The sequence below is a fragment of the Neomonachus schauinslandi genome, chromosome 6 (genome assembly GCF_002201575.2).
Source record: "Neomonachus schauinslandi chromosome 6, ASM220157v2, whole genome shotgun sequence".
Taxonomy (NCBI): domain Eukaryota; kingdom Metazoa; phylum Chordata; class Mammalia; order Carnivora; family Phocidae; genus Neomonachus; species Neomonachus schauinslandi.
The window spans coordinates 52,170,938-52,195,295 of NC_058408.1; the positions used below are offsets into that span (position 1 = coordinate 52,170,938).

The following is a 24,358-nucleotide window of genomic DNA, read 5'->3' on the forward strand; positions in this document are numbered from 1 at the left end:
AGTTAAACCAAATAAACTGTTAAGCTTACACAAATGCCAGTATGAGTTAAATAGATAAATTCATTAATAGTTGTTAGATATTTATGTTGATTTTAATCAACTATATATGTGTGTGTGTTTATATTTATAAATATCTACATACATACCCAAATATTGTCTACTAAGATTATTTCTAAGTAGCATGGTTTGTTCCAGGACTTAAAAAACATGGTAAGATTACAAGTTAAAAAACTTTGCAGATCAACCAAAATATTTTAACTCCAAAATTATTGCTATTATGTAAATTTACATCTAAAAAGAAGTCCATTAGTCCATTACTAATTTACCAAATAGTAATTGATTATGAATTAAATATCAAAGTTTATCACTACAAAATAAAGTTGGCTAGAAATCTTTCAAATCACTCCTTTCAACTAGGACATAAGCAGTGAAAGAATGTTGCTAGAAGCTGGATAGCAAGTAGCTAAGTCTACAGTTTCTTTCTGTAAAATAGCCTGAGCAGGCAGCTGATGAGCAGTTTCCTTTTTAATTAGAGTCGCTTCCTGATTAATTAGTCCCAGAGCACTTAATGCAAGACTACACTGTGCCACTGGGACAAACAGTGATTCTCCTCATGGTATTCCTAAGTATCATCTTTTCCCAAGGATCAAGCTCAATCTATTTTCAATGGGAAAGGGTCTTTTCACAGTAAAAATAAGTTGGAAAAACTATAGGTCAATACCAAGAGATATATCACCAACCCCAGCAGGAAAAAGGAGTATGTAGATTATCTAGGGGAATCCCTTCAATCCTTCATTTAAGAAGAAAAATTCTTTTACTCAGAAAATCTTGATTTTAAATAGTATGTAATAAAGATCAATTTCCCTTTTTGACTGCATGATCAGCTCTATAGGACTAAATGAGAAAGAAGTTTTGTAAACATACCTAAATCATCCCTGCAAAGATGTGACCTTTGAAACTATTCAAAGTAAAGATCTGAAGTCCCTAAAAAGTGAAGTAGGAAAGCTACAGACTTTAATTACATAATCTGTATGAAGAGACGGAATCTTATCCAGAGTATCTAAGTACCTAATAGACAGATGGGTAGAAAAATTAAGATAAGCTTTCTTCTTTTTTTTTTTTAAGTTTTCAATAAAAAATTGCCATTATACTTTTTCAAACAAGAACTGAAGTTTTAAAGAGTTAAATGGAATTGCTCCTTTTCACATCATTTTTGCAGGTTATCAAGGTAAAAGCTTCATAATGCTGTCTTCAGAAAATTAGTCATCTATTAAAAGATTAAGTAGCTTTCATAAACATGTCAGAGATCAGCTCTTAAAGGGTAGAAGTGATTGAATTATTCTGACAGCAGTAACAAGTAAAGCTCTCAAGTATGCATATCCATAATATTCCAACCCCGCAATAAAAAAGTTTTAAGCAACTTTTACCTAGTCTATTCATCATTAGGAATAAAAGTTTGTATATAAAAAAGTAGAACCAATTATATTTTTAATAGAAGCATTACTGATAAAATTGTGAATCTAGGAAAAGTAAAAATTTAATAGAGAGAAAAAACAACCAAATGAGAATCATAATAAATTGTTATGGTGCAATTATTCTTTTTAAATAACAACATATTGAATGAATTACAATACTTATTTTGAAACAGTCTATGCAATGAATATATTAATTAAATCAAACGCCAGTTTATGGAATAAAGCTTTAAAGTCTGAAAAAAATTTGCAGCATCAACCGTATCTCCAACATGGTATTTATCTAGTATCTTCTGGAAGAAGCTCAAGAAATTTCTCAAAGAAACTGAATTTTTCTAAGGCCTACAATAATCTTAAATTTACTCAATGGTCCTTTGGCTTTTCCATTTATTTTTTTTGTATTGACGGGAGAAGGAAGTAGAAAATAGGATATGAGTTTGCAATAGGAGATGTATTGTGTCATATTTTGGGGTCTTTGTGCATGCATATTAACAATTACGTATCTACTCCATAAGCTTAAAAGAAGTAATTATTTATCTTATAATGAAAATATTGAATAAATTAAGATGACAACTTTTCAATGACTAGTCTTGCATCTGGTCCCTAAGAGCTACTCATTAAATGTGATGAAAAAAGTGAAACTTCAGTTAATCAGCTCTGGTCAATAACTTGAAGTGTTCTATTAAAAAAACAAAACAAAACAATAACCCCAAAAAAACAAAAACCAACATTCTTAACTTTTAATATACTTCTTTAATTATAATACCATAACCAATTAACCCCTCCTTTTTTTTTTAATCATGGAGCACTGACCTATAGTTTAATTCATGTAGTCATTCAACAAATATTTATACTCAAGGCTAGTGCCAGGCAAAGTATACAAAGTACATTTTGTTGGGAGAGACAAAATGACAGTTTCTCTATAATGACACAGTCTACTGTCTTGTCAGTTTAAAAATCAACTAAAAGCCATGCAACTAACAAGCAGCCTAAGCTGAGAAATTCATAAGAAAAATGAAACCCAGCAAATATAAAATACCAAATAATGAAAAACACATTTTAGAGCTACATTATGGACAGTTAAGAAAAGGAAGCAGGTAACAGAATGGAAGAAATGACAGACAAATATAAACTATAATGAGACACAAAAGGATAAAGATACTGAGAATGATTCATGAAGTAATCAAACAAGAACCTACAAAATGAAACTGGTAACTGTTACAAAAATATGATAAGAAATGTGTAATATGGGGAATAGGGGAGTGGATTTTTGGTCCCTGTCTCATATCTGTTGTCACACACTTTTTTTTAACCCTGATACTAATTAATGGTAAACAGATGTAAACATAAATTTGAATGAAAAAGTAAGTCAATGCAAAAACTGGGGAAAACTCATCATACATTACCCAATAAAATATAAATATACTCTAGAAACATGTGCAGGTAAGATTAACAAAGTTATTATGGAAAAAAGGTTATTATGAGATTCGGATCCAGGAGTCATACTATAATCCCAGACTCTTGAAAATTTGCATGATTTAGGAAAAATATCAGTTTTCCTCTTATCCTTAATTCTAACGCTATAATAATACAACTTTTATGCCACTGAATGATCTATGCTCAATAACCCAAAAGACTTCCCTGAAAACAGTATACTCCTTCACTAACTCCATGACATGAAAATAAAGGTAACATTAGAAGATCACCTGTTCCTTAATTTACCTGTAAACTATCTACTATGTTTAAAGGATAACAAAACATTATCTGTTACTAGAAACAGAACATTGTCACTTAAGCACATGAAAGTATGAGTATATTTTTAAATTTTTACAGAAAAATGTCAATGCTGGGGGAAAGACTTTTAGTGCATGTCAGATTCACATATAATTGTAGTTTTGTTACATGCAAGTGTCAATACAGATATGATAGAAAATGAAAGACCTCAGAGGATGAAAGAAAATTTGATATAAATGATGCTGTGAAAAAGTAATAATAAGCAAGGTATAATTATGTAGTAAGAAACCACTGCCCTCACTATGCAAGAAAAGAGAAAATAACGTACATTTTCTTAAAGAATCTTTTTCAATAATTCTTGATTTCCTTTAACAAAGACCTTCTGGTATCTACCTGTTTAAGGCATTTGCATTACAGTACAGTGAATACTCTTTATTCTGTTTGTGCACCTTATTTTGAGGGTTAGTACATTTTAAAAAATTATAAATTTTCTGGAGAAATTTTTGTAAATTTTATGGCTATATCAGTAATGTACCATTCAGTACAAGAGCCTGTGGCTTTTATACATACCAATGATACAGACCCAGCTGGAATAACCCCATTCTATCAAAAAGCTCATTTCCTACAACTAGACAAGGTGATGATAGAGAACAGAGCAGCCATGTAATTAAACAGTGCCCTGCCTCTTGATGAAATCTAGTGCTGAGCGTTATCTGACACACAGCACTGAATTTTTAAAAAATAAACCATGTAAAGAAAAAGCAAACAACTACCTGGCTACATTATGTACAGAGTTTAATTTAGTTGTGAAACTTATCAAATAAATCTGTAACTGATACTATTACTTGATTTTCAATTAAATATTCTCTACATGTTATTCAATCATAAGAAAAATACCAATTTAAACATCTCTTGAGAATGTCCAGTAATTATAATTATAGTATGTTCCACCAAAAGAGAGTAAAAAATTTTCTTTACCTACATGTTTTATTAAAAGCCATCTGCTACAATAATACACTGGAGAATAGAGAGGACAGGCTTTACTCTGAGCAGCACCAATAACCTGACAAGAATAAACACCTGTCCATATAATGCTCAAGAAAGTAGAGAACTTGCAGAATCTTAAAACAGGCCAGTCTCATGGTTGTTTTTTTATTTATATTCCAAAAGAGATTTTTGGCAGCAACTACCAAAGTATTATTTGCAACTACTGCCCCTTTGGCTGATAGAAGTTTGAGCACACACTCTCTGTAGTACTTCTACTTTGCAAGATTATACTGTTTAATATTTAGCCAAGATAGTATTTTTTCAGTTCTTTGATTCTAAAAATTAATATGTATTACCATCCTAGCACAGTACCTGGCATACAATAAGTACTCAAATACCTATAATATTACTTGTTAAAATTCTATTACATCAACCCTAGGTAACCAATTAAATATTCTCTTGTGATATCATTTTGATATGCCATATTTTCTGAAGTTTTTCACTTCAAATATTTATTCTAACAAGAATAAACTTTATTACTTTCTTCCCATTTAACAAGGGGACAAGCCTTGACCCACGAATAGTGAGTGGTCAACAGGGGTGGGGAGTGAGTAAAGGATAACATTTGTGAAGGCTCCTTTCACAATCCCAGCTAAGTCACTAACTGGCAGCTGAATCATTACATAAGCCAACTCTATACGACACTCCCTTCTCCTATCCTGCTCAGACATTTAATTTCCACCTCAGACACCCTCTTCCTTGTGAACTCTTCCCTAGCTCATCCAAGCAGAGCTGAGACTACCTCTTTTGTATTCCACACACTTGATTAAGATACCTATTATAATCTGTATCATACTCAATCTATCCGTGCACAGACTTGGCTTTCCCTAGGCTACACTCATCAAGGGTATGAACTCTTTTCATCTACACAGCCCTAGAAACCATAGAAAGCCTGGCCCATAAAAGCTGCTCAATAAAGAGTTACTGAATGAATAAATGAATTAATAAGTGAATGAGACTAATACTGCCTTGTAGTCTTGATTATATCAGACAATCATTAGGAGTGGTTTTTGGAGAACATCATTTGACTTTATGATATACTTGAATATGCAATGCATAATCACTAAAATAATAAATCATACAATCACTACAAAGTCAAGTTTTAGGATTCAAATATTCCACGACATTCACCAACCAGAAAAAAAGAAAAAAAAAAAACAGAAAAAGACAAGTCTGACACTTCATACTTCTAAAAAGATTCCTTCTCAATTCCATCACAGCTATTATTCACATCATGTGCTCTAGTAAAAACTATGTGACTGGAAGTAGTCTAATACACATATTTAAGTAGAAATATAGACCAACACCAATACCCATTACCACTGTTACCATGTTCATGATGTAACATCATATTGGTAAAAACAGTAGAAGCTAATCTTGAATACTTACTATGTGCCAAGCACTTTATCATCTTATTTAATTCCCACAACAATCCCATCAGGTATTACTATTATCCCTGCTTTATAAATGATGAAATTGAGGCTTAGAAAGTTGGGATAACTTTTTAAGATCATAAATTAATATATGGGAGGGGTGAGACTCAAATCTAGATCAATCTAGCACTGGAACTTAAATCCTTTAAAAAGAAATTGTGTGTGCACATACACACATACATTTTTTGAAGAGAAGATTCACTCAGAAAAAAAAAAACAAGAATTCAAGTGGTGGTGGTAAATGGCTTGTGATGATGTTATTTCTGAAAGCTCATCAATTAAAACCTTGTTTTAATTTTTAAAAAAGTATAAAGTATGAATGTTACAAATTACATGACTTCTACAAAAGAGCACAGACCATGATCCAGTATTTGTCATGTTATGCAAATAATAATCAGCAGACTTGATAGATAAACTATACCACACATGTCATGTAATTACTGAAATTACACATACAGCGCACCTGGGTGGCTCAGTGGGTTAAGCATCTGACTCCTGGTTTCAGCTCAGGTCATGATCTCAGGGTCAAGAGATCAAGTCCTGCGTTGGGCTCCATGCTCAGCATGTAGTATGCTTAAGATTTTCTCTCCCTCTCCCTCCCCATCTGCTCCTCCCCCGATCATACTTGCGCTCTCTCTCTCTAAAATAAATAAAATCTTTTTAAAAATTACACATACGGTACTGTAAAACAACATAAAATTCAAGTTGCCTTAAACGCACACAATCTCCCCCATGTCAAATGGTTGCTAAATATGTGAAAATGTAATCATTATTCAGTGGCTCCTTAAGCCAGATATTAATATTTAATCCTCAGTTCAGAAGCTCTAAATTCTGTCTGCTTGATCATACAGGGGAAATAGGGTCATAATCCTCTATTGTCTTTTCAGATCACCTCAAAATTATGAAGAATGCTAATTTCATAGGAATAACAAGAAATATCTAAGCAATGACTTCAGGAATATGTGGTACAAGTCTACCACTGATCCAAAAACAGTGCTGAAGCCCTCAGCCTTTGGTAGAAATCATGCAGCAGCAGACAATGGTCGAAGCCTCAGGCCACTTTAGGATAGACTGTGTAGAGGCACCTGGGTGGCTCAGGTCATGATCACAGAGTTCTGGGATTGAGCCCCGAGTTGGGCTCCATGCTTAGCGGGGAGTCTGCTTCTCCCTCTCCTTCTCCCTCTGACCCTCCCCTCACTCGTGCTTGCTCTCACTCTGAAATAAATAAATGAATAAATAAATATATTTTTTTAAAGGATACACTGTAAAGACCCATCTTAAAAGGGATGGCTTGAAGTTAGGTGTTTTAGTACTTTTCAATTACTGATTCTATAAAGTATTATTTAGATCTTTTCTACCACTTGTAAGATTTATACATGTTTCCCGATATAAACTGAATAATACCTAGTTTATAAACTTCATTTCTATACAATGAATAGTATAAAGCAGAGAAAAGGGATAGTACTGCTTTTACTTCTTTAGCCTTTTATTATCTTTAATGGTTAACAATGAGAAAAATACAGAGAACGAGTTTTTCCTTCCAAAGGATCTTTAAAAGACAAAATGTAAGAATGCCCTATCCCTTTCGTTTCTCTTTTAGAGTTTTCTATTTTATGGGTTCAAAAACGGATTCTGCGATTTAGTAATTGTGTGTCTCTTAATCTCACTGCACCTCCTTTTTCCTCAATGGTAAAAATGGGAATTGCATCACCAAAGCGGTCAGACTTACATGGAAAGAACATAAGAAAGCACTAGACATAATGCCCATCACTCCATAATACCCACACACTCCATTAATTCCCTCAGCAATTGTTTTCTAGCATCAGCTAGAGGGCAGTCCTAGGGTTGAATGCTAAGATTACAGCAGTAAGCAAAATCCAGACACAATCCTTGCTGAGAGTTTATAGTCTAGAGTGCCCCCATGAGTCATATTGCACTTCCCACAACCAGACCATGGCAGGAGATTTCACAACTCTTGTCTTTATGCTTGGCACTGCCTCAGCCTAAATATATCCTCCTATTCGTTGCTCCTAGGCAAAGTTGGCTGCTCCACTCTGCTCCCTTAACACTTTGCTCATAATTCTGTCCCAGCACTTACCATGTGATCACCATTTCTCCACTTTCTTGACTGCCTCCCGCACTGGACTGTTAACTCCTACAAGGGTAGGGTTACTCTTTTTATACCTCCAGTACCTAGCATAGTGTCGAACACAAAAGACATCTTAATGTTTGATCAGTTAAAGAATGAATTAGTTGCACAAGTAGATAACAGGGTGTTACGCATCTTGCTTTGCTTTTTTCTCTTTTCTCAAATGGATGTCCCGAAACCTGCATAGATCTCAAGAACCCATTGTAACCTCTGTTTTTCCCACAGTACTTTTCTGTGCCACTCATTGAAGCATATATTGCTTTATCATTTTCCTCATCCCTAACACTAGTGAGTGCTTACCATGTACTAGGCATGCTCTGAGTGCTTTATGTGGATTATCTAATTGAATCCTCCCAACAATTCCATAAGATACAGATTAAGACCATTATATAAATGAGGGAATTAAGATATGATAATGATAAAAAGACTACTTTTTCTTTCTTTTCTTTCCTTCTTCTTAACGATTTTCTTTTTTTTTTTTTTTAAAGATTTTATTTATTTATTTGCGAGAGAGAACGAGAGACAGAGAGCACGAGAGGGAGGAGGGTCAGAGGGAGAAGCAGACCCCCCGCGGAGCAGGGAGCCCGATGCGGGACTCGATCCCGGGACTCCAGGATCATGACCTGAGCCGAAGGCAGTCGCTTAACCGACTGAGCCACCCAGGCGCCCCTTAACGATTTTATTTCTAAGCAATCTCTATACCCAACGTGGGGCTCGAACTCACAACCCTGAGATCAAGAGCTGCATGCTCCACCAACTGAGCCAGCCAGGTGCTCCAACAGACTACTTTTTCAGAGAAGCCAAATCCTAGGTAAGTTTTCTGTAAATACTCATCTTCCTTCCTTACATAATCTTAGGTCTTTGGTAGGGTTTTTATAAAGCAACTATTGGTTCAAGCTGAACTACTTCATTAACTGACCTTGAAATAGTGCCATTTCCTTGATAAGACATGAAAAAATTAACTGGACCAAAGAAGACACTACCAATCGCTGAACCATGACGAACTAGTACCAAATACTGGAGGCACTTCTTACTGAAAATCCTCTGGGTGTTCATGTTTTTTCTACTGAGCGGCTGGTAAACTTATATGTATTCACCACCAAAGAACATACATACATTCTTGGCTACAAGCACTTGCTGTCTAATTTCTACCCTTAAACATAGAAAAAGGACAAAATTGTTTTTTTAAGATACTTACATTCATCTTTTATTATCTTTTATTAGAAGGAAGACAATGAAACTAAATATACCATTGTACTTCCTCTCACAGAAATGTTGTAACTTGAGAGCTTGAAAAAAGGAACATTATCAGAGCCACACATTTCTATACTGTTTGTATGAAAATGTTGTTTTTGATAAATTGTACTGTTAACAATAGAAGTAACATTAAAAATTTTACATAGTCATAAATGTATAAACTGAACGTGGAAATATTTATTAAACTATCTTAAATTCTACATTGTTAGTCAATCTCTAGTGGCAATTTTTAAACATTTGTCATTCTAAAATAAACAAACTACTAAGCTTAATTTTTATAACAAATTATTCCACAACAGATCTCACCTATTGCCTCTATTAACAGGCAACTGTAGCAGAGAAAGGTGGGTGTCTACCCAATATCTATTTTCTCTTTTCATCCTTATTAATAAACCCATATTTCAGTGGGTAGAGGAGAGAAGCAATATACCCATCTTAAAAAAAAAAAATTCGCAACTTCCCAGGGAGATAGTAGCCAAGTAACAGAATTCTGGTCAAAAAGATTAAGTAAAAGTTGCTGCTTAAGGTTTACGGGAAGGCTCTTTAAAAGGGCAACAGACAGGGGCAATTTGGTGGCTCAGTCTGTTGAGTGTCGACTCTTGGTTTCGGCTCAGGTTGTGATCTAACAAGTCATGACCTCATGGGTCATGACAGCAATCCCCAGGCCAGGCTTCACACTCACTGCAGAGTCTGCTTGGGATTCTTTCCCTCTTCCTCTTCCTCTTCCTCTCCTCTGCCCCTACCCCCACTCACATGCACTCTCTTTCTCTGTCTAAAATAAATAAATGGATCTTTAAAAAGGGGCGGGGCAACAGACTTGGTTCAGATATGCCAAAGAGAGGTCTAGCCTCAGTATAAACTTATGGGAGATAACCTCTACATCCCTGGAATCTCCCAAATGATAGGAGTGTCTTTTTTTCATTTGGGGTGGGCTCCTTCAACCATATCTGATAGTTTATGTTGAGGAGGCAACTCATGGTGGGCCTCTAGACAGTTTATGTTAAAAAGAGGACTCAGCATGGAGGCTAGCCAAGCCAGAAAAACCAACCATGTGGTTAGAGGTGTTGAGCCAGGTGATATCAGCCCAACTTCAGGGGAGGGGAGAAGAAAGAGCTAAAGATTGAGTTCAACCAGGTGGGTGATGATTCAATCAATTGTGCCAATGTAATGAAACCCCATAAAAATTCTGGAGTCCAAAGCTTGGTGAGCTTCCTCCATTGGTGATTTTCTAAGTGCGTGCTACTACACATTGATGCAGGAAAGATAATGTGTCCTTGAGGACGATGCAAGCATCATATCTGAAATCCTCTCAGTCCCAGATTCTGCTCTATATATCTCTTCCTTTGGCTGGTTCTGGTTTGTATTGTTTTGCTATTAAAAAAAAAAAAAAAAAACCAACAAAACCAAATCTATACTTGTGAGTAAAACATTTTGCTATACTGTCTCTCCAAGTTTTCTGGCCAAACTTGTAGCTGAGCTGGTATGAACTAAGAGTGGTTCTGTGGACCCCCAAACTTTCAGCTGGTGTCAGAAGTCCTGGGCAGACTTGGCAGCCTGGAGGACTGTTCCCTTAGAGTTCAGTTTGACTGCCTTTGTCTTCCTTCTTTTCTGAACACACCACCAGGTGCAAAGCAGCCATTTTGTGACAAGGTGACAAGCATGTGCCAAGTACATCAGACAGAGTTCAGTCAGGGAAGTACTTCAAAAGAGATTTAATGGAAGAACTTAGGTACTGAAGCACTGGAAGGGCTGAAGACCAGGAGACTGGGGACACCACTGTTAGCTTTGGGGTTTGCCACCATTACTACAGTCCAGAGAATTAAGGGATTGCTATTGCTCAAGTTCGGAAACTGCAGGAAACAGGAACTACAGAACGAAGGCAGGTGATTCACAATGGAATGCCTAGAGACAGATGCCAAGTCTCACAACTGGCAAGGCCCAGGGATCTGTCTACTACTGCTAGAAAAAAATAATATGGCTCTCGCCTCCCTCCAGTCTTCACACGCAAAAAGTAAATCGCAGCCAGATCTCAGAGTGAAAGAGAGTCTCAAAATATTTTATTCAATGAAAACATTTCTTGCCATTCTGTCTCTTGATCTTAAACTCCTTCCCGCAATTGTATATTCAAAATTACCATGGTGTTCAGTATATATGGTAAGGCTTTTATCAAGTATGTGACATACACTGTATTGTCAGGAGTTCGTAAGTAAGATCGTGGGAGACTATTCTTTATTTTTCTCCCAAAGTCTGAAACCTAAAAGGTATGAATTTTAAAAACCTCTTAGTAGAGAAAGGGATATGGCAGTAGCTGCTATCCTATAAGCAGCCATTAAAAGTATACAATTTGTTATTTATATAAAAAAGTGATCTGACACCCAGAGTTATGGTCTCTGGACATTTCTTCTTATATACCTCCATTAATAAAAACTTTTCTGGCCATAAACTTCCAATACATGTGTATTTATTTCATTAATTTTTATTATGCACAAGTGCTACTGTAAATATAGATCTTATAAAGCATAGAAATGTAGATAGGATATAAAAAAAGATAAAACCAATGAAAAACTTAGGCTGCACAAAAATATTCAATATTGAACATGGGTCATTTAAAAATGTGTTATTTTGTGCAATTTTTCTATTGAGATAACATAAAACATAACATAAAATTTGCCATTTTAAGGTGTACAATTCAGTGGTTTTTAGTATATTCACAATATTGTACAACCATCACCACTATGAAATTCCAGAACATTTCCATCACCCCAAAATCAACCCTGTAACTGTTAGCAGTCATTCCCAATTCTTCCATCCTCCAGCCACCAGCAACCATTAGCCTACCTTCTGCCTCTGTGCATTTGCCTATTCTGAACATTTCATGTAAACAGAATCATACAATATGAGTTACTTTTTAATATGTTGGTTTAGCAGTTTATGAAACAACAATTTGAAACTTGTTTCAAAAATAGTTTTCTTCATTCATGGTTTTAATCATTATCATATTTGAAAAAGACTGACAGAAATCCAGAGACCCAAATAGAGGAGCATCATTTTTTTTCAGTCGCACCCATCAATCATTTTGTTGAAATTTGGTTAGGAAATTACCCATTTTCTCAAATGAATTTTTTTTCCTTAAAAAAAGATTTTATTTTTTTTAAGTAATCTCTACACCCAACATGAGGCTTAAGCTCACAACCCTAAGATCAAGAGTCACATGTTCTACCGACTGTGCCAGCCAGGCACCCCTCAAATGAATTCTTATCAGTAAACCAGAAGGTGTTTTATTTTTATATTTTTAACAGTCAGTCCAAAATTTTCTGCAACTATGTGTACAAGTTTTAAACACATTTGAAATTTCTGATTCCAGGTTTTTAAGAAGATGTTAAGAGTTTTATAATAACACATATAGCTTTCAGTGTGACTTCACATAGTGACGTTTGAATTGCCAAGTGTTTCAAATGTCCTTCTCTATAACATGAGTTTATTTCTAGAAGTAGTTGCTTTGTCATCCTTTATACAACATTAATTCTTACTTGAAGGGACAGATTAGTGTTTTTGTTTTCTGGTTTTTGTTATTTTTAGTATCTTGATATATAACATCCTATGATAGCAACCTCTTTAAACCACTCATATATCCTGTGGGGGTTAAGTTAAAACTAGACAACCTTTAAATCATGTAACTGAGCACATGCAAATTGCAAGAAAACTCTAATATCATGAAAACACACACCTAAGTGTGAGCACCACTGTTATTCCTTCCCCATGGTGTGCAAGCCCCTTCTTCCCTTGGTTCACTCCTAAATCACATGGGACAAGTAGCCATATGGACCCAACGACTTACTGAGGTCTCAGTACCATGGCAGAGCAAATAATTTCATTTTAAGTTAATTTGATTTTAAAATTATACTAGAGTATATTTATAGTGTGTACAAATATAATTGTATATAAATCTCATACAGTAAGAAAGCTTCATTGAAAACACTTGAAATATAAATAGCTTCCACTTCAATGGAAAAAATGAAAGCCAAGGCATTGTTTACCACTATCCACAACAAGTGCTCAGAACAAAAGGCAGAACCATTCACTGCACAACACCAAAACAGTTTTTAAAGAAGTTCGAAACATTTATGACTTACTGCAGCTATGAAAACAGTATTTACTTAAAATGCCATCCAATGAGAAGAATATGAAAGAAGCTTCCTACCTTTGTGATAAGAAGTCGGTATCTATCCAGCATTGCCTGGTTGTCATGGCAGCCTGCTAATAACTGCCACACCTCTGCCCTCAGGGCTTCGGGGACGCCACTCTTCACCAGAGTGGACAGCCCCTTCGGTCGTGCACCAAGGTTACTGTGCCTAAGAAAACAAGAAAACAAACCATTCATACTCTCTTCACCACTGCTGAACTGCTATTGTTATGAAAAGTACGCTAATGAATTTACATAAAAATGTAAGCCTGGGTTGAGAGAAAAACTGTGAAAGAGGGCATGAAATACCATCAGTAGCTCAGTGATGTCCTGGATGTTGCTCCCCAGTCCCATCTTCTTTATTGGTGAACCGTGTTATTCTACTGTCAAGAAAATTTTTACTTCCTCTCATTTACTGTTTAAAATCATCCTATGAACTTATTCATAAAAATGAATGTGTTAATTATATATTTCTGGGAAGCATTTCAAGGCATAAAAAGAACCATCTCAATCCCTTGACATCAACGTAGGGCAAGTTGGCTAATGGCGTGGGTACGGCAGGGGATGGGGGAACAGAATGCTGAAGGTGGATCACAGGACTCTCATGTCTTGACTCTACCCCTACATCCTGACCCAAAGTACTCCCTAAATGAAGGACGTAGCCCTTTCCTACAAAACCTATACAACCTATACAACTTCACCTTGCTAGAGGAGTAGCATATACTTATTAGCCAAGGGTATTTAGAAACTAAACAAAGGCAAATATTTGTTGTCATGAAGTCAATGATGACATAGTAAGTATGCTACTCTAATAATCTGCCCAACTGAACAAGGAAACTGACTTGCAGTTCCCAGCCTTGTGAATATAAATTCCATTCCTCAACATTTTCCTGGTGCCTAGCTTGAACCTGGAACTATGTTTTATGCCCCTTTGCTCAGATTTTATCTCTACTTGTATTTGTTACTCAGTTTTGATCTCTTAGAGCTGACCCTGGTGTTACCATCCATACTCCAAACCCTGATGATGTACTCTGGTTTGATCTAACGTTCAGGCTCTGGTTTCAAGTTTTAGCCTTAAAAGTCATAGAACCAATACGTCTATTTTCTAAAACTGACCTCCCATCTACTTCACCAACTTCTCTAGCTTATGCATACTCTTCCATCTCCAGCCCAGACCTCACTTTTAGCAGACCCTCCCTCTGAAAATATGTTCCATTCTTTTCCCATTCGGTCATAATCTGGCCATTTTGGAAAAACTGTTATAACTTCCATAACTCAAAATCTCAAGTAAATTCATCCCATTAATATTTTTAATAAGCCATCAAGTGCATATCTATTCTGCTTTCTTTCAGCCTCTTCAAAGACAACTTTTATAGTGCTGAGTTAGAGAAACTAAGCTGCCAATACTGATTGGCTTGGAGCAAAATGAAACAAAAGGAGGTAGAGCTTATATGATTTAAAACACTATTGCACATTAGGGACCAGAATTATGCTGCTAAGTGAAAAAAGCAAGGTTCAAAATAGTATATATGATATAATTTTAAATATATATTCTCTGTCTCTCCCTCTCTCAAAATTTTATATATAGTATTATTTTAAATACATATTCATTCTCTCTCTCCCTCCCTCTCTTGCTCCCTCTCTTTCTCTAACACATAATATTTTGAAACCTAAGCTCAGCCTGTATTGGAAAAGAATATAGAAGAATATACTCCAAAATATATGTGCAATAGAATTAAGAGGAAAAGTACTTCTTTTATTTTCCTCTGCTGTTTGAAATATTCACAATGATCTTAAATTCTTTTATAATTATACACAAAGAAAGTCATTTCAATTCTTTAAATTTCTCTCATGGACTTAAACTAAAATATAACTTTAATTTGTAAAAACAACAAAGCTAAATATGCTCCACAAAATTTCTTGAGAGTCGTATTCTTGAGAAGACTTACACCTGAGTAAACTATCTATCACATGTAACCTCCTTCCAGCTGCCTCTTCTTTGCTATCAGTTGAGTATATTAGCAAAAGAATATTATGCCATAAGAGAGCCAGGATCAATCATTTAATGATCTTTCTCACAATTTATTTGGTTCTGATTATACTTTTGAATAGGAAAAACATACGTTGTTTGAGGGTAGCTGAGTTTCTGTACTCTTAAGGTAAAAAACTAAACTAACTAAAAACAAGAGTGTACAAAGGTCTAAGCTTATTTCCTCTGAAATTAAATGCAAAATATTCTGAATTTTAAGTCCCATAATATAAGGGGAATAGCAAAGTAATTAAATATATGCTACATGTTAGATAGATCAGTAAAGTCATCAGTATATCCACAGCTATTAAAACTCTAATGCACACCTCCTATGTAAAAGAAAGTTTTCCTCAACCCCACATAACCCTCTAGCTATCATACGGTCTCCTACCCTGCAACAACAAATACTCAAAAGAGTTGTTAAATAGTCATTACCTCTATTTCCTCCTCTCCCACTCATTCCTCAATTCAGCTCAACATGGCTTCTGCATCTCTCCTTAGTTTTCACTGAAGTAATACATGACCTCTCTCCATGCCACTAAGTTCAAGGGACATTTTTCAATCCTTTCACTGTTGACCACTTGGCTTCCTTTGGCTTCAATGACAAAGCCCTCTCTCGTCCCCCTCACAAACCCCACTGCCGTTGCTTCTCCTCTGTGAACCTCCCAAGTGTTGTGGGTGCTCTCTTCACACTTTCCTCGCTGGTCTACTTCTCATGGCTCTCTAGTCTCTGAGTGTTTTCACCCATGCCCATGTGTCTGGAGTTCCACAGGCTCAAAGGTGCCTCAAAATCAACATGTACAAATCTTAATCTATATTTTCTTCCTAACCCGTGTTCTCCAGGGTATCCCATCTCAGTGACTGTCACCACAATCTATCCAAATTAGAAACCTAGGAGTTACTATTGACATTACTCTCTGTCCTACAGTAATCCATCAACAAGTCTAATGCATTTCTTTCCTGACCTTTCCAAATTCCATGCACTTCTCCCTATCTCCACTGCCACCAATTCTATTCACCCTAGAACACGTACATCTTCCTAACATTCACTTGTCGTACTATGACATATTTCCAATACTGCTGGCAAATATAATTTTGTATAATGATTTAAAATAAGATTTTATATTTGGAATATCTTTTCCTACACATGCATACATACACATGCATACACCCCTAATGAACATTTTACCACAATATGATTCAACTCAATCAACATTCAGCTTCTAGCTGACCCTTAGCCCTCTGTCAGGCCAAGCATTATGGAAAAAAATATTTTCTCCTCTCTTAAAAACCTAGGTTCTATTTATCTTTATAGACTGCTATTTTAAAAGAACTAGGTAATTCATAACGCTACATGATTAACAGCTTAAATTTACTGATTTCCTGGTAATCATACAGTAACTATATTGCATACAGCACCCTAATACTTAAGGGGCACTAAGGGATATCAAGCCAAATACTACTAGTATACATCTGTGACCAGGGAGGACTCAAATGAAATAGCAATTTACGGAAATAATCATCGCTTTCAATATTTCTGATAAAACTACCTATTAATAACTACATATGGCCATTGCTTTAATAAAACATTAACTGCAGCTATCAAGAGACCTAGAAATAGGCAACTAGTTGTTACGCGGAAACAAGAGACATCTAATTATTAAAAAAGTCACACATAAAGCAGATATATACTAAATGTATAGTAATCAGGTAGTTTTTATAACATAAATATAAACTCCAGAAGGGCAAGAATCTCTGTCTTCTATCCTTTTGCACCCCAAGTACTTAGAACAGTGCCTGTCACAGAGAAAGCATTCAATATATTTTAGATAAATGAGTGAACAGATTTATAAAATTAAATTAATATGATCAACTACTAAGGCTAAGCAAAAAAAAAAAAGAATGCTTTTTTAAAAGCAAATATTCTCTTAAAAGATTTTAATAAGATCATCGAGCTGTCATGAATTCACCTAGTTACCTTCAAAAGAGGCATCTTTTCTTGAAATTATCTAAGCATATAAGAATTGTTCTATTTCCAAAATTATCCAGAGAGAATTTCAAAGGGAAGATATCAATTCTTTTTTTTTTTTTAAGATTTTATTTATTTGACAGAGAGACAGCCAGAGAGGGAACACAAGCAAGGGGCATGGGGGAGGGAGAAGCAGGCTTCCCGCAGAGCAGGGAGCCCAATGCGGAACTCGATCCCAGAACCCCGGGATCATGACCTGAGCCGAAGGCAGACATTTAACGAGAGAAATCAAGAGATGAGAAGAAAAGCCACTGAATGACACTGAGTGGTAACTGATGGAATTAGGGCAATTTTGACAGAAGGGAAGTAGGTGGCTGGAAGACAGGAGAATGTGAGGACAGTGGCTTGACCCATTTTAAAAGGTTCTCTCAGGAAAAAGAACAACTAGAACTGAAACTAAAAGACAGGGACTTCTCCTTCCCCCAATAGTGAGAAGATCAAAATATGTAAACCTAGGTCTTAATTAAATTAAACAAGCTACATAAGTAAAACTTCAAGAGGGGCGCCTGGGTGGCTCAGTCGGTTCAGCGTCTCCTTCGGCTCGGGTCATGATCCCACGTTAGGCTCTCTGCTCAGAGGGGAGTCTGCTTCTCCCTCTGCCTCCACCCCCACTTGTGCTCTTTCTCTTGTTCTCTCTTTCTCTTTCAAATACATAACTAAAGTCTTTAAAAAAGAAAAAGAAAAAGAAAAACTTCAAGAAAAAAGACAGATTAAATGTCATTCTGAAGATCAAGAACATGTATTTTGATTTGGGGGTAGAGAGGAGCATTTTTCCTCAGTTGAAAAAAACGGAACATTATATGTTAATGTGAAAAGGAAGAAAGCTATAAATGTTCATGCTTAGTGATTCTAGTCTTTCAGGTTTCCTCTGAGCTTATATTTTATATTGTTCTCCCAGCAGTTTGTTGATGCTTGGTTAGGCTGAGAGACCACATATTAAGACAACACTTTCCCCCTTGGTGAGTATAGCCATGAAGAACACAAAGTGCCTACTAAATATATATCAATTTTCTGATATTCTAATAAAAGAGAATGAATAGTTTGAAGATGGTTTTATTCAATAAACCAATATCTAATTTTTACCTCAGATATTCACTTAGTATTTTTGGTTAGGAAATCTTCCTGCTACAAAATTTGACCTTTATACCTAAGTTTTCAGAATCAGTACTCTGTTTTTCTAGTCTTCAAAAATCTCAACAGCTTCCACACAATTTCAAAACCAAAAGCAGTTATCCAGAAATAATTCTGCCCAATTCCTTAAATTCCCTCAATAATTTAATACTCTGGTCATCAGCACTACTATTTTGAATATATTCAGCATGTCCAGAAATCTTAATACCACTTTCCAGTTTGGATTTTCCAAGTCCTCCCATCACAGATATCTCCTCTCTTCTTCTCTCCCTGCTATTGGCGCTCTTCCCCAACTCTAGTACACTCATTTTTTTTCCCTGCAGTTATTTCTTCAAGACACCTTAACTTCTTCAAGACACCACTACTAAACTTCTTATACATTCTGTTTTTAGCTTTCTTTTCCATACTATCTTTATTTCTTTCTGATAATTTCAAATTCGTACTAAATTTTTTCCCTTTACATCATTCTAGTGGTATATTTAATTAACTGAATTCTGATTTTATCCCTAAAAGTTTCACTTTATTTCAATACAGTGATCTAGCTGTTGTATACTAAGTTAAAATACTTTCAACTATATTTTAGTTAATACATTTAAGCCTGAGTGGCTCAGTCGGTTAAGCAGCTGCCTTCAGCTCAGGTCATGATCCCAGGGTCCTGGGATCGAGCCCCATTTTGGGTTCCCTGCTCGGTGGGAATCCTGCTTCTCCCTCTCCCACTCCCCCTGCTTGTGTTCCCTCTCTCGCTGTCTCTGTCAGATAAATAAATAAAAATCTTTAAAAAAAAAAAAAGTTCATTAAGAACACAGGCTAAGGGACACCTGGGTGGCTCAGTCATTTAAGCGCTGACGCTCAGTCATTTAAGCGTCTGCCTTCAGCTCAGGTCATGATCCCAGGGGCCTGGGATGGAGTCCCTCATCCGGCTCCTTGCTCAGTGGGGAGCCTGCTTCTCCCTCTGCTGGCCACTCCCCCGCTTGTGCGCTGGCTCGCTCTCTCTCTCTGACAAATATATAAAGTCTTTAAAAAAAAAAAAAAAAAAAGAACACAGGATGTCTCCTCACTTTAAAGAAAAATATCCCCAAAGCAAAATTGAAGTGTTTTATACAACAGGTGCTTTACCTAAATAAATCACAAAAATAACTTCATTTAAATACCTAACCAGTATTGCTAAGACTCACCAAAAGCTTCTAAATGGAAAGAACACTAATGTTTAAAAAAGATATTCCAAGAGCAATTAAAAATTTTTATCAATCTTTGTATAGTCGATATAAACTTCTCTCAATTAGGCAAATTTTACCCTTCTTACGCATATGAGTTATCATGACACAACTGCGATAATGAGCCAAATAAAATAAAAATATTTGAATTGTAGAAGATGCAGCAAGTTTTGTAAATGTCAAAAAATCAGTTCTCTTAGTTGTTTAAAATAGTTTCCTCACATAGTGATCCAAAGGGGCACCTGCACCTCAATGTTTATAGCAGCAATGTCTACAATAGCCAAACTATGGAAAGAGCCCGATGTCCTTCAACAGATGAATAGATAAAGAAGATGTGGTACATACATACAATGCAATATTACTCAGCCATCAAAGAAATGAAATCTTACCATTTGCAACAATGTGGATAGAACTAGAGGGTGTTATGCTAAGGGAAATAAATCAGTCAGAGAAAGACAATTATATGATTTCACTCATATGTGGAATTTAAGAAACAAAACAAGAGGATCATAGGGGAAGGGAGGGAAAAATAAAACAAGATGAAATCAGAGAGGAGACAAACCATTAGAGACACTTAACTATAGAAAACAAACTGAGGGTTGCTGGAGGGGAAATGGACCGTAAGCAGGGCATGTGATGTAATGAGCACTGGGTGTTATATGCAGCTGATGAATCACTGAACTCTACCTCTTAAACTAATAATATACTGTATGTTAATTAACTTAATTTAAATAAAATTTTAAAAAATGAAATAGTTTCCTCAGATTCTTTCAATGGATTTCTTGAAGTCCACTACTAAAAATATAATTGAGAAAAATATTTTATTTCTAAAAAAAGTACACTGAATTATAGCTGAGAAGCCCTGTCAATTCTACCTCCGAAGTCTTTCCTCACTTGGAACCTCCTCTCCCTATAAGGCCCATGAGTTTGGTAAGATCTCATCAACCCATACAATTACCTCCCAACCAGTTTCTCTATTAACAGTTTCTTCCTAAATAATAAAAAGCCCCAGAGCAATTTTAGCTTTAAAAAATTTGTTGAGGATTGTCTTTACTATGTTGATGACTACTGAAGTTGGATGGTGGGCATATGAGGCTTTACTCTATGTTATTTTCTCACTTTTGCATATCCATGACATCACAATTATCTTTAAATGTTCATATGCCTCTGTAAGATGGCAAACTCCTTGGAGGTAGGAATTATCTCCTATTCATCTTTAAATCAGCAATGGCTAGTACAGTTCCTAAGAGAGAGTAGATAATTTTTTTTTTCAGTTGGATGAGATCATCCTGTAGGAAAAAATAATAAAATGTTCAAGAAACATGAAACAACTCAGTGTTTCAGTTAGTTTATTAAAATGGTCTGGTATGAGTATACATTCCTATCTTTCTTCATTATGAACCTCAAAGGTAGGAACTGTGTGTTTATCTATGTATCTCCTAAAGCCTAGGAAGATGCTTCATAAAACGTATGTTCCAACCAAGTTATAAATCTTGTATTTTATAAAAACAGCAAAGCTCTCAATTTGCTATTTATTTAGTCACCAAAGTAATTTGTGTTCCTGCCATTCTCATGGTCTCTCTTTAAATTCCTACTACAAGGCTGGCAAGGGAATCAATTTCCTAATTTATTCTCTCCCTCTCATTAAAACTTATACATTCTTCTATAAAAACCAATCCAGTAATCTACCCACATTACAGAAATGGCACCTGTCCACTTGGCTAAAAAAGTTCTGGCTCTGGAGCCAGACTGTCTAGATTCAAATCCTGACGTGGTCATTTACTCATTGCATGATCATGGGCAAATTACTTACTGGCTCTTGAGCAAGTTACCTATTCATTGCCATTATTTTCTATACATTTTTATACTAGCTTCTTAACATAGCTGCACCTCAGTTTCTCCTCTTTTTTTTTAAGATTTTATTTATCTGACAGAAAGAGCATGAGAGCACAAGCAGGGGGAGCAGCAGAGGGAGAAGCAGGCTCCCCGTTGAACAGGTAGCCTGATGCGGGGGCTCGATCCCAGGACCCTGGGATCATGACCTGAGTCCAAGACAGATGCTTAACCTACTGAGCCACCCAGGTGCCCGCAGTGTCTCATCTCTAAAATAAAGATAATAATAGTCCCTACCTCAGAGGGCTGCTGTGATGACTAGAGTAAGGCATCTAAAGTGCTCAGGATAACACCTGGCACATAGTAGGTAAACTTATGTCAGTTATTACTTTGTAGCCATGCCCCCCCCTTTCCTCCTATTACAATGAACTATCTGTGCTCCTAAATACAACTCCTCCATTAATCAACAAATCCATCTCTTCTTGCCTATTCAACGACTTCTCTTGCAACTGTGTCTTCTCCCTCTGGCATTATCAAATTTTCTCTCCTAGATTATTTCCAACAACATACGACATACTAAATTGACCATTTTAATTTTTAGAATAACCTCTCGATCCACATGCACTTCCTAACATGTCCCTATTTCTTGTCATCCTTTTATAGCAAAACTACTCTGAAGAGGTCCCTATACCTGCTGATTATCTTTCTTCTTAGACATAGTCTAATCAAGTTTTCATTCTTACCTCTCCACTGAGAGGTTCTTGTCAGGGTCATCAGTGACAACCGAATAGCTGGATCAAGTAAAATTCTCAGCTCACTCTGACTTGACCTATCAGCAACTAATCATTCCCTTCTTCTTGAGAGACTTAGTTCCTTTGATTTCTATCTTGTTTCTTCTCCTACCTTTATAGGCTGTGTTTTCTTGGACTCCTTTATGTGATCCTCCTCATCTCTCCAACCTCCAAACACTGGAATGGACAAGGGTCTGGTCTCTGGATGACTTCTCTATTCGCTCCCTCAGTAAACTTGTCCATTCTAACAGCTTTAAAAATCATCTATACACTAATTGGCTCCCAAACTCCTATTTCCATTCTTACCTTTCCCTTAAACTCAATCTAACATGTAACTGACTAAAGTACACATTTATTTGGATGTCTACAAGGCATCTCAACATCTCCAAAATCTTGATTTTATCCTCCAAAGGTGTTCTTCCTCCTCTTGTCTTTCATATTTAAGTAAATGCGAGACCTAGTTGTTCAAGCCAAAAACCTTGGCATTGGCATCATCAGTCAGTTATTTCTTTTTCTCAGGCCACACAGGAAATATAAGCAAATTCTATCAGCTCTGTCTCAAAATAAATCCAGAATCTGATCACAACATGGCATAAGACATCATCATCTCTCTCCTGGTTTATTTATAATAGTCTTCTAACTATTTTGCCTGCTTCTGTCTTTGCTTTCGTATAATTTATTTTTTACTTCAAAGCCAGAATGATACTTTCAAAATGTTTAAGTCAAAACACCTCACCATACATGACATGATCGAGACACAAAGTGGTCAAGTAACCGCCCTGTGAAAAATGAATCTACTTACAATCTAGAAAAAAAATAATCAAGTACCAAATGTAGCTGTGTAAAATTTTCACAGACTTGAAGGGACAGAAATCTGTTAAGTCAAGAATTTTCATTCATAAATACATTCAATAAATTTTTGTTGAGCACCTACCATATTCTAGGCACTGTGATAGGGTAGGGACCTGTAAGACAATAGTAACTTTGAGGAGGTCATGTGCATTTGACATATCTTTGAAGGGTTAGAATAGAAAAATTAGTTTGAGACAGTGATTCCTACACTAAATACTACAAATCAAAGAGAGAGGAATGTGAATACAAGGGATAACGAAGGCACTGACCTAAGAAAAGCATACACTTCAAAGAGCTACTCTATGTATAAGCTGTGAATTTCATTCTTGTCTTTCTCCTTTTTTTCCCCCATTTCCTTACCTTCATTCATATTTATTACTTGTTCTGATGTATTATGTAGTACACAATATAAAATAAGCACTTGGGTCTTTTTTTCTTCTTTTGTTTTTCTGATATAGTAGTAGCATTTTGTGCTTCAACAATTAAAATGCTCAGGATTAATACTCTAGGTTTTTGGGGTTTGGATTTTTTTTTGCCATTTAAGGTACAATTTATGCAGTGTAAAATTCACCCCAGTTCTGTGAGTTTTGACAAACTCATATAGTTGTGTGGTCATCACTATGACCAAAATATAGGACAGTTCAAAAATTCTACGCTCTCTTGTAGTCAACACCACCCAACATGATCAATTCTTGGCAGCTACTGATAAATTTTCTATCATGATAGTTTTGGCTTTTCTAGAATCTTATATAAATGAAATCATGTAGTATTTAAGTCATTCAAATCTGACATATTTCCCTTAACATAATGCATTTGAGATCCATCATGTTGTTGTGTGTATCAGTAGTTCATTCTTTTAATTGCTCAGGAATATTCCACTGACTGGATGCCAGTTAGTTGATCCATGTTGGAGAGCATTTGGACTGTTTCCAGTTTGGGGCAATTATGAACAAAGATGTTGCAGACTTTTGTATACAGGTTTTCATTTCACTTGGGTAAATACATAGGAGTGGAATTGGAATTGCTGGGTAGTGTAGTAAGTATGTGTTCAACTTTATAAGAATATGCCAAACTTTCCAAAACAGCTACACCATTTTGCATCTCCACGAGCAAAATATGAGAGCTGCAGTTGCTATGTATGTATCCTTGCTAGCTCTTAGTATTACAATGCTTTTTTGTTGTTGTTTTGTTTTATTTTAGTCAT

General features: G+C 35.8%; 1 protein-coding gene across 2 annotated transcripts in view; it reads right to left on the reverse strand.

Annotated features, from left to right (window-relative positions):
• The window catches only part of RABGAP1L (RAB GTPase activating protein 1 like), a 776,559-nt gene that overhangs the window by 527,595 nt on the left and 224,606 nt on the right, over positions 1-24,358 (reverse strand). Inside the window, exons 12-13 of one of the 2 annotated variants that reach the window (XM_044915941.1) lie at positions 13,294-13,444; positions 9,775-9,806 (exon numbers count right to left, since the gene is read on the reverse strand). In XM_044915941.1, the coding sequence (XP_044771876.1) occupies positions 9,775-9,806; positions 13,294-13,444 (183 nt within the window). The remainder of the gene's footprint in view (positions 1-9,774; positions 9,807-13,293; positions 13,445-24,358) is intronic. The other variant, XM_021682815.1, reaches the window with a different exon arrangement.